This window comes from Oncorhynchus nerka, linkage group LG7 (genome assembly GCF_034236695.1).
Source record: "Oncorhynchus nerka isolate Pitt River linkage group LG7, Oner_Uvic_2.0, whole genome shotgun sequence".
Lineage (NCBI taxonomy): Eukaryota > Metazoa > Chordata > Actinopteri > Salmoniformes > Salmonidae > Oncorhynchus > Oncorhynchus nerka.
Window position 1 is genome coordinate 45,147,144 of NC_088402.1, and position 17,805 is coordinate 45,164,948.

Here is a 17,805-nt window from a genome sequence, read left to right on the forward strand (position 1 = left end):
AGTCCAAAGGATTGTTAACACTGTCAATTATATTTCCTCTCCAAATCTTACATTTGCACAATGAGCTTCTTGTTGCCGTTTAAATAGGATGTTAATGTTGTTGTTTAGCTAGCAATTTTTTTGCCTGGTCAAAACACAAGACATGGTATCAATAACAAGATTAGAGCTGAATTGAGGCCCCTACAATTCCCCACATGGCAGCTTCTTGTCATTGTTGCTAGCTCTCTGACAGTCTAGAATCATAACAACACACAGACTTCTGCCCCATCGACGCGTGCATTGTTTTCATGACATTGTCAGCGAACTCGTCAATGAAGTGCACCTTGAAAGTAATTTGACCCCGCTGTCCAAAGGCCCTCAGTGTCTGCAATGAACCCCAGGGAAAATGTATCCTTGTGCAAGGGCTTAGAATTCCCAGTGGGATATTGGAAGCCTGGTCAAGCTTATTTAGGTAGCTTTGTTATTATTTTCATGGGAGCTGGTCTTTGACTCCACTTTACAACACACACTGTATTTCCCAAGTTCTCAACGTTGTTGCCCTGTGCACCTTCCATCCTGGCAGAAATACTACGGGCGGAAATCGTCGGTTGGGAGGGATGTATGCCGGCTGAGGAAGGCCTACTACGGAGCTCGCCACGAGGCTGCCGTCCAGATCGACGAGATCGTTGGGGAGACGGCCAGCGAAGCGGACAGCTCGGATTCGCTGGAGCGAGACCACGCCCATCACCACCACGGAGGGGGCTGGCCGGGCTCCCACGACAAGGACGATGACATCATCCGCTGCATCTGCGGCATGTACAAAGACGAGGGCCTGATGATCCAGTGTGAGAAGTGCATGGTGAGAGAGAGCGTCTGGAGAATGGAGTCCCAAATGGTGACCCTATTCCCTACATAGTGCACTACTTTTGACCAGAGTCCAATGGCCTAGTTTTGTCTCCTATAGCCCTATTGGTCCTTGTGAAAAGTTTTGCACTTTATAGCGAATAGGGTGAATTTGGGACACAACCCAACACTGCCGGCTCATTTTTGTTGAATGTTGGCCTGGAATCCAAACTGAATATGGATACAACTGAATATCAGTAACTCTAGTAGTAAAACCAAGCAATATTCAGTTTGGATTCCAGGCTTGTTGAATGTAGTGGTACCTGCCTGATGACTCCGAGTGAATGGTGAGTGTTTGTTCTTGTCTGTGGAAGCAATGTTTTGAAAGCAGGAGTTGGTTGTGTGAGAGACTTCTTAGTATGGCACTCTTATTATAAATTGTTAGTTTTAGCTGTGATCCTGGTGTGAGTCAGTGTAAACGGTGATGTCTGTCTGTCTCAGGTGTGGCAGCACTTTGACTGCATGCGGCTTGAGGCGGAGGTGGAACACTACCTGTGTGATCAGTGCGACCCCCGACCTGTGGACAGGGTGAGTGTTGTCCTCTTTAACCCAACCTCGACCGCACCCCGCGGTCTAAACCAACCATGGGTGTTTCTCTATGCGCATAGTACTGTGCTCTACACTTATGCTCCGAGTGCATGCTCAGAGGATGTTCTCTTTTGAGCATGTTCTTGTGAGGACGCGAGTGTGAATCAAATATTACATTTGAGAAGCAATCGCACTCCCTCTACTGTTATGGCATGCTGCACCTACCCATTCACTGAACATGATAATCTAGCGAGCCGTCTAGTTTAACAGTCATAAACAACTTCTAACGAATGTTATGCAAAGTAGATGACTAGCTGTCCATTTTCCATGGGTAGCCAGCTACCAATTCTTTGTGGCTAACTAGCTTGCCAGTTTGCCTTATTGACTTACTATTTATTTATTTATTTATTTTTATTTCACCTTTATTTAACCAGGTAGGCAAGTTGAGAACAAGTTCTCATTTACAATTGCGACCTGGCCAAGATAAAGCAAAGCAGTTCGACACATACAACGACACAGAGTTACACATGGAGTAAAACAAACATACAGTCAATAATACAGTATAAACAAGTCTATATACGATGTGAGATAAGGGAAGTAAATACAATATAGCAAGTAAAACAATGGAATGGTAGATTTGCAGTGGAAGAATGTGCAAAGTAGAAATAAAAATAATGGGGTGCAAAGGAGCAAAATAAATAAAATAAATACAGTAGGGAAAGAGGTAGTTGTTTGGGCTAAATTATAGGTGGGCTATGTACAGGTGCAGTAATCTGTTAGCTGCTCTGACAGTTGGTGCTTAAAGCTAGTGAGGGAGATAAGTGTTTCCAGTTTCAGAGATGTTTGTAGTTTGTTCCAGTCATTGGCAGCAGAGAACTGGAAGGAGAGGCGGTCAAAGAAAGAATTGGTTTTTGGGGGTGACTAGAGAGATATACCTGCTGGAGCGCGTGCTACAGGTGGGAGATGCTATGGTGACCAGCGAGCTGAGATAAGGGGGGACTTTACCTATGGGTAAATCTATTTAACTATGGGCTTGTGATCTACGCTCACTCCAGTGGGTAGGTATTATAGGTGGGTAAACATGCAAAAATGAATACAGTATTTATTAACATATCAAGCTAAAATATTGTAGTCGCTCAACTTATGAAATGCGAATGGGCAATATTTCATTATAAATCCTAAGTTTATTTTTTCTTGTTTGAGTTCAAATAATGGCCTCTATTGATTTCAAGACATTTTAGCATTTTTTGTGTGGTTGCGTCATATTTCTCTGCATGCTTCAACATATGTACAAACGGAGAACGAAACCCACTGAATAGCTTAGTAGAACAATGACGTTTACCTGCAAGGCAGTAGTAAAAGCTTATATTTTGGGCTCTGATGGGGAACGGCAGTCGAACTAAGCTCCTACTCCTAAGGCATTTCTAAGTTCTATTCTTGACGAATCAATGGATATATAATGAGTCATTTACAAGTCCAAAATGTACACTATCTACCATTCGCAGATTGCTGCTTGTAAATGTATCAGGGAATAGGGTGCCATTTGGGACCAAAAAAAATGTGTTCCAGGCATGAACATTGTTCAATTAAAAGCTAAAGGTGGTGATGTCTAGGGCTGCTGGTGATTGTATTCCTGCCAAGCTCTGATCCTGCTGATGGTCATTAGTAGCCTACCAAACTTGCTGATTAGTCCTCCACACTCTATTGTATTTGTATCTGTATTTATTATGGATATATTCAAAATAATCAAAACAGACCTTATTTACACACGTATTTGTTCTGATCTGTTCCATCAGCCTAATGGCTTTTAAAAGTTTTGTTTGATAATGGTCCATTCTAAATCAAAACAAATTTCACACATATATTATTTAATAAATGTAAAGACAATATTAAATCAAGAATAGTCTGATGGGTGGCAGGATTAGCCCATCACTTGTGAATGGATGTATTATCGCTTGTGAGTGATGTCTAATGTGTGCAGAAAGGCAAGAAACAGCACACACCTTTTTTTGCGACTTTTTCAAATCATAGTCTTAAAACTAAGCACATTCATCTGATATACAACTCTTGTAGAGCCTAACTGGCATACATAGGCGGTGCATGAGTTTCAAGATAAAAAATGCACCTTTTTAATAATAAAGCATTAAATGTATAATCACAATTGCGGTCATCTTTGAGAAGTGTTTTCCCGTGAATTGATTGCATTTTGGAACATTCAATCTTATAGCCTACTGCCATGTGTGCATTGCTGCGCTTATAATGTGACGAAATAGCCTCATAGTTTATCAACATTAAGTTAAATGTTCTGATCTGTTCCATCAGCCTAATGGCTTTTAAAAGTTTATTTTTTTTATGTGAGGGGTTATATTATGTCGGGGATATTTATTTCTCTCACAGAAGGACAAGTTGCCCAATAGAATAGGTCCACTTTTGTACTTTGGGGGACAGTAGATTGACATAGGCTAGTGCTTCTGCAGTTCGTTAGGCCTACGCATCTTGTTGGCCGACGAAAGTAGGCTAAATGTGGACAGTTCCTACCTCTTCAATATGGCCTTAGAATTTGATAAGAGTGACACATGCAGTTGCATCCCCAACGTGTGTCTTCACTTGTAGCCTACTTTGGCACTGAGATGCCTGTGAGAAGGACTCGATCCAGTGAGGGGCATTGGCTAATAAGGATTTAGATCTGAGAGAGACGTGAGTGAGAGGTGCTTCGGAGCACGGCAACCGGGAGAAGGGAATTATAACTATTATATTCAGCCCAAGGGCACAACAGCCACTTTGATGGCAAAAGTAAAGGCTTTTTTTAGGGGGCATTATGGCCACACAAGGGATGTCCCTGGGAAATTTGAGGCCTGGTGAGAATATTAAGTGCTTGTCAAATTGTGAATGAGATACGGATGAAGTGTGTGCAGCCTGCACAAGAAACAAATCAGAGCTCATGTCTTTCATGGAACTTTTTTCAAATCAGACGCATCATGCAGCTTAAGAATGTATTAAAAATCAAAACATATAGGCCAACGTTTATCACAACTTAAGTTGCATGAATAACTTTAAATTAAGCAAGTTAGCCGCATCACTCCCCTGGAAATCTTTTGAAGAAAATATATTTTCTATTTTATTCAGCTATGTTCAATTGTATTTTCATACTATAAAATAATACAAATGAATGCTATGGAATTCTAAGCAAATCTTGCCTGAAATAATTTTGTGTAGCCCACAGCCATATCAGCGCCTAACATAAGGACAAGTCAAGAGTATGCTATTCAAAACAGACCTTATTTACACACGTATTCAGCCCCTTTGCTATGAGACTCGATATTGAGGTCATAGCAAAGGGTGGATCCTGTTTTGATTGGTCATCATTGAGACGTTTCTACAACTTAATTTGGAGTCCACCTGTGGTAAAAAAAAGAAAAGAGTATGCTATTCTGTTCTTCTGATATAGACATTTCGTTCATATCATGTTTCTTTAGACCTGTCTAAAATAATGGATTTATTGTGATGGTGTAGGCTATATTAAATGGATTTATTAGACTTTTTAATGTAATGTTCCAAAGGTCTGCATCCGTATGTGTGGAAGCCAGGAGATTTGAAATGTGTTTGTTACAGTTTTCCAAAATTGTTTACACACGTTTGCTGAATCTCTGGGCCATTTCCCCAAAACTCTAAACACAAAAATGCATTCAAAATGTTGTTGTTTTTTTTCATCAAAATGACACGCGTCATATGAATAAATCTGTCTACCAACCAACAACACAAAACACTACTATGAATATCCCATCAGTAGGTTTATGCCTTTTGCATTTCCAGTGTTACACTTTAGCCGGTTGTAAAATATTGTTACAGTAATGTATACCTACTCAAATATACATAAACACACCACATGCAATATAGTAACAAAAACATTGTCATTTATTTCCAAAATGCAGTATTTTTGAACACTTGTTTTGTATGTAACACTTCCCATACCCAACGGGAGAGGACCAGGAAACACATTCAGTAAGATAAAGGGTTTTCTGTAGGTGACCGAATACTTCTTTTCCACCATAATTTGCAAATAAATTCATTAAAAATCCTACAATGTGATTTTCTGGATTTTTTTCCCTCCATTTTGTCTGTCATAGTTGAAGTGTACCTATGATGAAAATTACAGGCCTCTCTCATATTTTTTAAGTGGGAGAACTTGCACAATTGTACTAAATACTTTTTTGCCCCACTGTAAGTGTTTCTTTTGTCCAGGTGGGAAAGGGCAGTGTGGAGTGCAATAGAGATTGCATCATCTGTGGATCTGTTTGGAAGGTATTCAAATTGGAGTGGGTCTAGGGTTTCTAGGATAATGGTGTTAATGTGAGCCATTACCAGCCTTTCAAAGCATTTCATGGTTACGGACGTGAGAGCTTGGTCATTTAGGCAGGTTACCTTAGTGTTCTTGGGCACAGGGACTATGGTGGTCTGCGTGAAACATGTTGATATTACTGACTCGGACAGGGAGGTTAAAAATGTCAGTGAAGACACCTGCCAGTTGGTCAGCACATGCCCAGAGCTCAAGTCCTGGTAATCTGTCTGGCCCCGCGGCCTTGTGAGTGTTGACCTGTTTAAAGGTTTTACTCACATCGGCTACGGCGAGCGTGGTCACACAGTCGTCCGGAACAGCTGACGCTCTCATCCATGTATCAGTGTTACTTGCCTCGAAGCGATTTAGCTCGTCTGGTAGGCTCATGTCACTGGGCAGCCTGCAGCTGTGCTTCCCTTTGTAGTCTGTAATAGTTTGCAGGCCCTGCCACGGAAGACGTGTGTCGGAGCTGGTGTAGTAGGATTCAATCTTAGTCCTTTATTGACACTTTGTCTGTTTGATGGTTCGTCAGTGGACATAGCTTGATATCTTATAAGCTTCCGGCTTAGAGTCCCGCACCTTGAAAGCGGCAGCTCAACCCTTTAGCTCAGTGCGAATGTTGCCTGTAATCCATGGCTTCTGGTGGGGTATGTACAGTTGAAGTTGGAAGTTTACATACACCTTAGCCAAATACATTTAAACTCAGTTTTTCACAATTCCTGACATCCTAGTAAAAATTCCCTGTTTAGGTCAGTTAGGATCACCACTTTATTTTAAGAATGTGAAATGTCAGAATAATAGTAGAGTGATTTATTTCAGCTTTTATTTCTTTCATCACATTCCCAGTGGGTCAGACGTTTACATACACTCAATTAGTATTTGGTAACATTGCCTTTAAATTGTTTAACTTGGGTCAAATGGTTCGGATAGCCTTTCACAAGCTTCCCACAATAAGTTGGGTGAATTTTGGCCCATTCCGCCTAACAGAGCTGGTGTAACTGAGTCAGGTTTGTAGGCCTCCTTGCACGCACATGCTTTTTCAGTTCTGCCCACAAATGTTCTATAGGATTGAGGTCAGGGCTTTGTGATGGCCACTCCAATACCTTGACTTTGTTGTCCTTAAGCCATTTTGCCACAACTTTGGAAGTATGCTTGGGGTCATTGTTCATTTGGAAGACCCATTTGCGACCAAGCTTTAACTTCATGACTGATGTCTTGAGACGTTGCTTCAATATATCCACGTAATTTTCCTACCTCATGATGTCATCTATTTTGTGAAGTGCACCAGTCCCTTCTGCAGCAAAGCACCCCCACATCATGATGCTGCCACCCCGTGCTTCACGGTTGGGATGGTGTTCTTTGGCTTGCAAGCCTCCCCATTTTCCCTCCAAACATAACGATGGTCATTATGGCCAAACAGTTCTATTTTTGTTTCATCAGACCAGAGGACATTTCTCCAAAAAGTATGATCTTTGTCCCCATGTGCAGTTGCAAACCGTAGTCTGGCTTTTTTATGGCGGTTTTGGAGCCGTGGCTTTTTCCTTGCTGAGTGGCCTTTCAGGTTACGTCGATATAGGACTCATTTTGCTGTGGATATAGATACTTTTGTACCCGTTTCCTCCAGCATCTTCACAAGGTCCTTTGCTGTCGTTTTGGGATTGATTTGCACCTTTCGCATCAAAGTGCGTTCATTTATAGGAGACAGAACGCGTCTCCTTCCTGAGTGGTATGACTGCTGCGTGGTCCCATGGTGTTTATACTTGCGTACTATTGTTTGTACAGATGAACGTGGTACAATCAGGCGTTTGGAAATTGCTCCCAAGGATGAACCAGACTTGTGGAGGTCTACAATTGTTTTTCTGAGGTCTTGGCTGATTTCTTTTGATTTTCCCATGATGTCAAGCAAAGAGGCATTGAGTTTGAAGGTAAAGCCTACACTTTCAATTTACTCAAATTATGTTAATTAGCCTATCAGAAGCTTCTGAAGCCATGACATAATTTTCTGGAATTTTCCAAGCTGTTTAAAGGCAGTCAGCTTAGTGTATGTACACTTCTGACCCACTGGAATTGTGATGCAATGAGCTATAAGTGAAATAATTACTTATGCACAAAGTAGATGTCCTAACCCACTTGCCAAACTATAGTTTGTTAACAAGAAATTTGTGGAGTGGTTGAAAAACAAGTTTTAATGACTCCAACCTAAGTGTATGTAAACTTCTGACTTGAACTGTACGTACTGTCACTGTGGGGTAGACATCCTCAATGCACTTTTTGATAAAGCTAGTGACTGATGTGGTGTCCTCCTCAATGCCATCGGAAGAATTCCAGAACATATTCCAGTCTGTGCTAGCAAAACAGTCCTGTAGTTTAGCATCTGATTCTTCAAACCACTTTTTAATTGATCTTGTGCTTCCTGCTTTAATTTTTGCTTGTAAGCAGGAGTCACGAGTATACGATTGTGGTCAGATTTGCCAAATGGAAGGTGAGGGAGACCTTTGTATGCATCTCTGTGTGTGGAGTACAGATGATCTAGAAGATGTTTTTCCCCCTCAGGTTGTGCATGAAGTGTTAAGGAAGTTGAGAATTCAAGCAGCTTTTCGCAGCTTTTTGTTAAAAATCGCGCAACATTTCAGCACCCTGCTATTCATGCCAGGAATATAGTATATGCATATGATTAGTATGTGTGGATAGAAAACACTCAGACGTTTCTAAAACTGTTTAAATCACGGCTGTGACTATAACAGAACGTGCGTTTCATCGAAAAGTGCAGGGAAATCTGATCACTGAAAATGGAAAAATATATCCGTCTGCGACTTCAAGGAATTGTTCAAAGTGAACCGAATTAAATAGGGCCGAGGTTACAGTGCCTACAGCTTCCACACGGTGTCTAGAGTCTTGTCATTTGATTCAGCTTTGATTCTTGGTCGAACCGAATCAAGGGAACTCATTCCCTCCGGTCTCCGACCGGATGTTTTGGTCGAGCTCTCTTCGGACATGTTTTCGACACGGAGAGCTAAAGAATTTACATTGCCTCCTGATGAATTTTATCGCTTATTAACGTGTACTAATACCTAAAGTTGCATTACAAAAGTATTTCGAAGTGTTTTGTGAAAGTTTATCGTCGACTTTTTGAATTTTTAAAAATGACGTTACGTTATGAAACGCTATTTTTTTCCGTTTATCACACAGTATTCTTAGATCGATATCTAGGCTATATATGGACCGATTTAATCGAAAAAAGACCCTAAATGATGTTTATGGGACATCTAGGAGTGCCAAGAAAGAAGCTCGTCAAAGGTAATGAATGTTTTATATTTTATTTCAGCGTTTTGGTTTGCGACGGCTAACGCAAAATCTGTCGTGTTAGGTGACGTTGCAGTATTTTGAGGGTGCATGGTATCAGATAATAGCTTCTCATGCTTTCGCCGAAAAGCATTTTACAAATCTGACTTGGTGGATAGATTCACAACGAGTGTAGCTTTAATTCAGTATATTGTATGTCAATTTTAATGAAAGTTTGAGGTTTATCAACCTCTATAGGTGGCGCTCTTTAACATTTCCGCTGATTGTGGTTCCCACCTCGGTACCACGTCCTTAAGAAGTTTTAACATGCTGATAGAAATGAGGTAAAGCTGTTTTAAGATTCCCTGCATTAAAGTCCCCGGCCACTAGGAGCCCCGCCTCTGGGTGAGAGGTTTCCTGTTTGCTTATTTCCTTATACAGCTGACTGAGTGTGGTCTTAGTGCCAGCATTTGTCTGTGGTGGTTAAAAAAACAGATGGAAGTAGATGGAAACTCTCTTGGCAAATAGTGTGGTCTACAGTTTATCATGAGATACTCTACTTCAGGCATGCAAAATCTAGATGCTTCCTTACAAATATGCACAGACCCCCCCCCCCCCCCATTTTACCAGACGGAGTGTGCTGTTCTATATAGCCAGTGCAGCGTATATCCCACAAGCTGAATATCCATGTCATTCAGCCACAATTCGGTGTAACATAAGAATTTGACTGTTTTTGATGTCCCATTGGTAGGATATTCATGATTGTACGTTGTCAAGTACTACTGACGGTAAAGACAGATTTCCCCACTCGCCGTCCGTGGATCTTTACGAGGCACCCCCCCGCTCGGTGTCCTTTCTCTTGCCAATAACGGGGATTTTGGCTTTGTTGGGTGTCTGAAGTGCATCCTGCTTGTTGGAGAAAAAGCTGTGTCTAATCCAAGGTGTGTGATCGCTGTCTTGATATCCAGAAGCTTTGCGTTCATAGCGATGTCGCTTTTTGATCCTTCGATGTCGGCTCTTCCTGTCATTGTGAAGCAGAATTCACCAAGTGTTGGATTGTTCACCCACTAATAGGGAACGTGAGCTGGGATTAGACCGTCGTGTGACAGGTTAGTTTTACCCTACTGATGATGTGTTGTTGCAATAGTAATTCTCCTTCACCTCTAGCTCTAGCTTCACCATTTTCCTCCAAAACAGGAGAGCTCATCTGTGGCCTTTTATAGTGCTAAAGCTCTGATTTCTAAGTGAACAATTAAGCAAATACTGTTTACACCTATGGGAAGTGGGTGTTGCTAATTGGTGTGTAGAGCTCGGCATTGTGATTGGCGTTGCTTTCGAAAGGGACAAAAAACTGAATGAAAAACTTTGAATGTTGTGCCTAATGTAGAGAACTGTGTGTAGTGTTTTGCAAAAGGTGTGATAGAATTGAAAACTGATTGTAAAGCAGGAATTGTGCTTGCAGAATTGCAGTCTTGGATTAGGGATTTGTTACATGAGTTTCAGGTTTCAGTGATTGCGTTTCAAGTTCCAATTTTAGAGCGTAAACAGTTGAGAAACTGTTATTAACGGTCAATTACAGTGAGACCGTCGAGCAAATAACTGCTAATCTCCGGCTGCCGCGACTTCATGACTGCCACAGCCCTGGTTATGTCAAATGAGTGCTTTGTCTATTTCATCTTCCTGTTTCATCTGATATCCTGTCCCATTGGTGCTCCAGGAGGTGCCAATGCTGCCCCAGCCCAGCTACGCCCAGTCTGGCTCCATCTACCACATCTGTTTACTGCGAGACGAACTGCTGCTGCACCAAGGTATGGAAGGGGACTATAACCATGGTTGTGTCTGAAATGGCACCCTATTCCCCATATAGTGCACTACTTTTGACTAGGGCCATGCTCAGAAGTATAGGCCACTATATAGGGAATAGAATGACATTTCAGACGCAACCCCATGTACTGTATAAGGCCAAGTCAATGTTTTAATATGTTTGTGTGCCAGTTGCACAGGTTGCCACATTGAATAATAGTTGTATAGCACCTTTGGGTGTGTTAAATATGCTTTATAAATAAAAACCATGACAATGTTATGTAACCTGTCTGTCCAGGTGACTGTGTGTACCTGATGAGGGACAGCAGACGCACCCCAGAAGGCCAGCCAGTCAGGCAGTCCTACCGCCTCCTGTCCCATGTCAACAGGGACAAGCTGGACATCTTCCGCATCGAGAAACTCTGGAAGAGCGAAAAGTAAGGAATGGGACAAAGGGAACACCACTTCGAGCCAGCACTGAGCAACATCAGCGATTTCATTGCTGTATTTTTGTCTCTGACTCTCTCGTCTCATTTTGTGTGTGTGCCCTGTAGGGGTGAGAGGTTTGCCTTTGGCCACCATTACTTCAGGCCCCACGAGACACACCACTCGCCCTCGCGCCGCTTCTACCACAACGAGTTGTTCCGCGTGCCGCTCTACGAGATCATCCCACTGGAGGCCGTGGTCGGGACCTGCTGTGTCCTCGACCACTACACTTACTGCAAGGGTGAGAAACACTCACGCGCGCACACAGTTTGTAAGGGAGATGTATAAACACACACTGCGCTAACACACATAATTACCTAAACTGACCTGTGGTGTTATTTTCTTTCAGGACGGCCAAAGGGAGTGAAGGAGCAGGACGTGTACATCTGCGACTACCGCCTGGACAAGTCAGCACACCTCTTCTACAAGATCCACCGCAACCGCTTCCCCGTGTGCACTAAGCCCTACGCCTTCAACCACTTCCCCAAGAGGCTGGCCCCCAAGAGAGACTTCTCGGTAAGAGGGTCCAAGAGGAGGGCTTGGGGGTTGTATTGAAGTGTTTTTCTGGAGTTTTAGTGAGGCTCGTTTGAGGTAGAATTGAATTTAGTGTAATCGGAGAAGTGTATCGGAGTTGATTTATCAAAGATGATGGATCAGGCACTAGTGATGACTGATGTGCCTACCTTTCTTTAACTGTGTGCTGTTTTTGCAAACCGTTAGTTATCCTGAGAGAGATGATGGGGGTTCAGCTTGATAGTTAATTCTGCTCCAATTCGTATCGCTTGTTCATAAAAGAAATTGTTAATAATCCCAAAATCTAACTTGTGCATGAACAACTTGTAAGTCAACTGAAAGTCTGTTCCTTCCCAACCTCGCTTTAGCCGCACTACGTTCCCGACAACTACAAGAGGAACGGGGGGCGTTCGGCCTGGAAGAGCGAGCGGCCCAAAGGAGTTGGAGGAGCCTGTGAGGACGATGCTTCCCCATGCGACCAGGGTGACAACTTCCGTCCGGAGAGTGAAAGCAGAAGAGGGGTGGAGGGGGACATGGATGCTGCCCAAGAAGAAACCACACTCCCTGAGGCTGCCCCACCCCCACAACCAGTTGGGCCAGGGGAGGGAGAAGAAGAGGACGGGGGGCAGGAGGTAGAGGAGCATAGGGAGCTGGAGGAAGGTGCAGCAGAGAGAGGAGTTGACATGCTGGATCTCCTCCCCTCCATCTCTTCCTCACCCCTCCATCACTCTGGACTTGGCAGGAGGGAGGCACAAAGGGATCGGCTAAACAAGATTCTGCTGGATCTGCTACACAGAACACCCAATAAGAATGGTGAGCAGGCAATGAGGAAATGGGTATAGAGACACTGGGTGGTTTGATCAAGAGGGAGACTTGATGAAGGGGAAATATCGGACAGTTAACTTAGTGTCATTGGTGTTTAGTAACTTCTCTCTCTTCTTCCAACAGCCATAGATGTCACTTATCTTCTAGAGGAGGGGTCAGGGCGGCGATTACGTAGAAGGACGCTTGGATTTGGAGACTTTGTGGGTAGAAAATGATGTTGCCACTTACCTGGCAAGCACATTCCCCTTTCATTCACTTGGGAGAGGTGGGGGTGAAATGGAAAACATGGTAAGGGAAGATGACATTTGCAAAGAGAAAGTGACCACAAAGGGCAAGGGTTGGTACCCTTCCCGGGCGTGTCCCCTCTTCCCCAACCTGTCATCTCAAGTGATGAGACAACCCAATGACAACCCAACGGTTTGAAGCAGTGCACTCGGCTGTTGTGGTCAATGGTAACGGTTTTGTTGGTGACACAAGGACTTCTTCTCAGGAGGGTGGACCCAGACTTATTGAAGTACGATGCAAATGCATTTTTTTTTACGTAGGAAAAAGTACCCCATGCACTTAAAAATGCGCATTGAACAAATGTTAATCAAAGACAGCCCTGGTTACTCAGGGCAAAGAGACTATTACATAGGCTTCACATTATCTATACACATGGCTCATCAGTGCAACCTTGAGTCAATTATTTTTAGTGAGCAAAAGAAAGGAACATGTGGTACTGAACATGGTTGTGGCATAGTCATAGACTCAAATATACTTTTTTTTTTTAACAACATCAAATGGGAATGAGGAGGCTGGAAACCTGCGCCCCCAGTGGGACTAGGTGGTAATGAAACTAAACATAGGCCACGAGACCTAAATGTACGAGGATAAGAGGCATAGGAGGCTATGCAGTGGACTGTATGAGCAACTTGTAAACAGACACTGCTGACGATGAACTAGGAGAGAAGCTGCAGGAACGAGGTTGGTAAACTGCACTTTGGTACCATGGATATGGTTGGCTCTCTAATGTATCAACGAGACACACTAACACTCACATGTTATTGGATTATGCGGTCTGAAAAGCAAGTTAATAATAAGTATTTCTTTTTCTTTCATACTGTAGTAATTCATTAGGAACAGAGAAGGAAGGACGGGATTGTGTTTGTAAAGAATAGCTGGTGGTCTTTGGAAAGATATCATGTGCGCTTTTGGTCAGTCAAGTGTCTTGTCCGCTTTGCTCCTCTTTCTGAAGTACCTGATTCACCAGCTTAATGAAGTCAGGCGGCGGGAACACTGACTCTTACTGTAACGCCTTAGAACGCCGTGGTCCCTGACTGCCTTGCGTGAGTGTATGCACATTTGTGTGTCTAATCTGCCAGAATTCTTGAAGAAAAAAAAATTATGAAAAAATTAAGGGCTTGATGGCAATTAACATTTTATGGGAAATTGTGGAAACCATAGGTAACGTAAAATGTATTGTGACGGTCATATTTTCTTATATTCTATGAAAAGGGGTATCTGTTGGGAGGGAAGGGATTCTAGCTGTAAATGTTTTCTTCAAATGTGTTTCTGGTTGCCATGGAGAATATTTTAAATCATTTGTGAGATTTGATGAGATTTATTTTTTCCAAATGCTTCTGTTTAAAATGAGACTTAGATCGAGATGTCCCATCAAGATGAACTGGCATAGAGATGGAGAGAGTAAGAAAACAGACGGAAAGAGGACAAAGTTGTACAGTGCCAAGTTATGTATATACAGACTGGGATAATGTGAGAAGTGTCTCCAAAAGCAATATCTTGATAACGGATTTCGTGTATTGTACAGGACTCAGCCCCATATGTATTATAATTATTATTTCTGCCATTTGTATTACTATAATCAAGACACTTAAGCTTGGGAGAGGTGTTTTTGTCCAGTAAAACGTACAACTGTCCTAATTGAATGACATGAACTTAAACAGAATTTTTGTTGCCTAAAAATGAAACTGAACAAAAATATAAATGCAACATGCAACAATTTCAAAGATGTTACTGAGTTACAGTTCATATAAGGAAATCGGTCAATTGAAATAAATTCATTAGGCCCCAATCTATAGATTTCACCGATATGCAACTCTTGGTAAAAGATAACGTGAAAATCCTGAGGCCCATTTTTTAAGGGCATCTTTGTCATTCAAATTACCATAGACAAAATGCAATTGTGTTCGTTGACATCAGAAAACTGCTCACCCACACGACGCCATACACGTGGTCAGCAGTTGTAAGGCTCGACTGGATATACTGCTAAATTCTTTAAAACAATGTTGGAGGCGGCTTATGTTAGAGAAATGAACATTACATTTTCTGACAACAGTTCTGGTGGACATGCCTGCAGTCACTATGCCAATTGCACGCTCTCTGAACTTCACACATCTGTGGCATTGTGCTGTGACAAAACTGCACATTTTAGTGGCCTTTCATTGTCCCCAGCACAAGGTGCACCTGTGTAATGATCATGCTGTTTAATAAGCTACTTGATATTCCACACTTGTCAGGTGGAAGAATTATCTTTGTCAAGGACAAATGCTCACTAACAGGGATGTGAACAAATTTGTGCACAATGAGAGAAATAAGCTTTTTATGCATATGGAAAATCTCTGGGATCTTTTAGTTCTGCTCATGAAACATGGGACCAACCCATTACATGTTGCGTTTATATTTTTGTTCAGTGTGAGAAGAATGTCAAACGAACTTCATATAAAGCATTGGGACATAACAGTGACTCTGAAATTACATCTGTCGCTGTAATATTACTTTTGAGGAGAAAATATGCTCCTTGTTTTTGCTGCAAAGTGTTGAACACTAAAAAAACAAACCAACTTAATGTTGATATTTTGAAAGATGTCAGCTCCAATATGTAACCCCCCCCCCCCCTGAGAAATTGTTCAGTTTGTGATAGCGGTCATAAATTTGATGCTTGTACTTGTATTTGTGTGTTTTGTGTGATTTGTTTAGTTATTTTTTTAGACAATCACAAAATAAGATACAAGCATTGTAAATGGACAGACTGGCAGACATTTTGTGATGTGTACAGTTTGTCAACTTCTTCCACTCTCGTTAAAAGTTTGTAATTATGATTCTAAAGTTATGAAAATGCTGTTGGTTTTTACTTTTTGTTTTATATTCAATTTGTTTTTGTTTTTTAATAAAAGCACTACATTATTGTGAATAAATGTTTATTTTGCCTTGCCTTTTTGATCATGTTAAATTGTGCTCTGGATTTCCTTAATATAATTGAGTTCTATTCAGCCATCTAAGCAGGGATGTAGAAAAGCAGTACGAGGGTCTGCTCCCAGGTTTAGATAGGTGGCTGCCGGTGCATAAGAGCTCATTTAATTATGGAGTTCAGCAGGTACACACACAAACCATAAAAAGGAAAATCCAAGGTCAGGATGCAAAAGTATACTCAATAGAAAAAGTCCCTGTACAGTTAGTTACTCACTTGCACATAACACCTTGACATTGATCTCCACGCTGTCCTATTCAGGGCCAGGTCCCAGTCTGATGTGGTTTTGAGTCCCAGGTTGTATAGGTCGTCCGCCAATTGGTTCGATCATCTGGCTCTCGGTCTTTCTCTTAGGTGTGTTTTTATCTGACCAGGTGACCGAACAGTCAGTACTAACCAAAAAAGTAAGATTTTTTTTGAACACTTAATTGCACTAAACTGATATGGAATTGGTTTAAGATGGTCATATGGATCATTGATTTGGAATACTAGAACCCCTTTTAGGTATATAAAAAACAATATTTGTGAAAATATCAAATTTGGCCTCTACTACTATAGCCCAGAAAAACACATTGAATAACACATTAATAAATGTGTCAAACGAAACAAAGTTGAAGTGTCTGCCCTGTATCTAGGAGATAAAAAAGCTCAGGATTGTTTTTTTGGGGGGGGGTAGGCACAAAACTACTTTCAGTTTTTTAAAATCGGTACCAGTTACCTTCAAATGAGTCCTTGTCGTGGTCGTAGAGCAAAACAGAGAACAACCTTGTGTTTGTGGGAGTCTCCCCTTATCATAGAGTAGTCATACTGTAGACATATTCCAATACGTTTTTGGACACTAAAGTAAGTAAGAGCACCTCCTCCCAGCTACCCACTGCACTGAGGATAGGAAACACTGTCACCACCGATAAAATCTACAATAATCGAAAATTTCAATAAGCATTTCTCTACGGCTGGCCACACTTTCCACCTGGCTACCCCTACCCCGGCCAACATCTCAGCACCCCCTGCAGCAACTTGCCCCCCCCCAGCCTATTCAACCTCTTTCGTATTGTCTGAGATCCCCAAAGATTGGAAAGCTGCCGCGGTCATCCCCCTCTTCAAACTGTTATAGACCTATATCCATCCTGCCCTGCCTTTCTAAAATCTTCAAAAGCCAAGTTAACTTCACTAGGGTAGGGGGCACTATTTTCACTTCCGGATGAAAAGCGTGCCCAAAGTAAACTGCCTGCTACTCAGGCCCAGAAGCTAGGATTTGCATATAATTGGTAGATGTGGATAGAAAACACTCTAAAGTTTCCAAAACTGTTAAAATAATGTCTGTGGGTATAGCAGAACTGATATGGCAGGCAAAAACCTGAGATTTATTTTTTATTTTTGTAGTTTTCTATTGAATCCAATACAGTATCCATTGATTTAGGACTCAAATTGCACTTCCTATGGCTTCCACTAGATGTCAACAGTCTTTAGAAATTGTTTCCGGCTTGTATTCTGAAAAATGAGGGCGTAAGACCTCTCTGAATGAGTGGACAATGCAGTGGCCCAGAGCGTTTTCATGCGCGAGACCAATAGCGCGCCTTTTTTGTTTACCTTTTATATATTGACAACGTTATTGTCCGGTTTAAATATTATTGATTATTTATGCTAAAAACAACATGAGGATTGATTATAAACATCGTTTGACCTGTTTCTACGAACTTTACGGATACTATTTGGATTTTTCGTCTGCCTGACTGCGTTTGAGCCTGTGGATTCTTGAACAAAACAGAGGTTTTTGGATATAAACAGGGACTTTATCGAACAAAAAAAATTGAGTAAATGGGAGTCTCGTGAGTGCAACAATATGAAGATCATCAAAGGTAAGTGATTAATTGTATCACTATTTCTGACTTGTGTAACT

General features: G+C 41.8%; 1 protein-coding gene across 1 annotated transcript in view; it reads left to right on the forward strand.

The window, feature by feature from the left end:
* The window catches only part of LOC115131772 (histone-lysine N-methyltransferase ASH1L-like), a 48,384-nt gene extending 32,514 nt beyond the window's left edge, over positions 1-15,870 (forward strand). Inside the window, 8 exon segments of the mRNA XM_029663748.2 lie at positions 563-838; positions 1,324-1,410; positions 10,746-10,836; positions 11,130-11,268; positions 11,386-11,558; positions 11,667-11,833; positions 12,199-12,643; positions 12,779-15,870. Of these exon segments, the coding sequence (XP_029519608.2) occupies positions 563-838; positions 1,324-1,410; positions 10,746-10,836; positions 11,130-11,268; positions 11,386-11,558; positions 11,667-11,833; positions 12,199-12,643; positions 12,779-12,870 (1,470 nt within the window). The 3' untranslated portion in view covers positions 12,871-15,870.
* Positions 15,871-17,805: the final 1,935 nt, after the last annotated feature.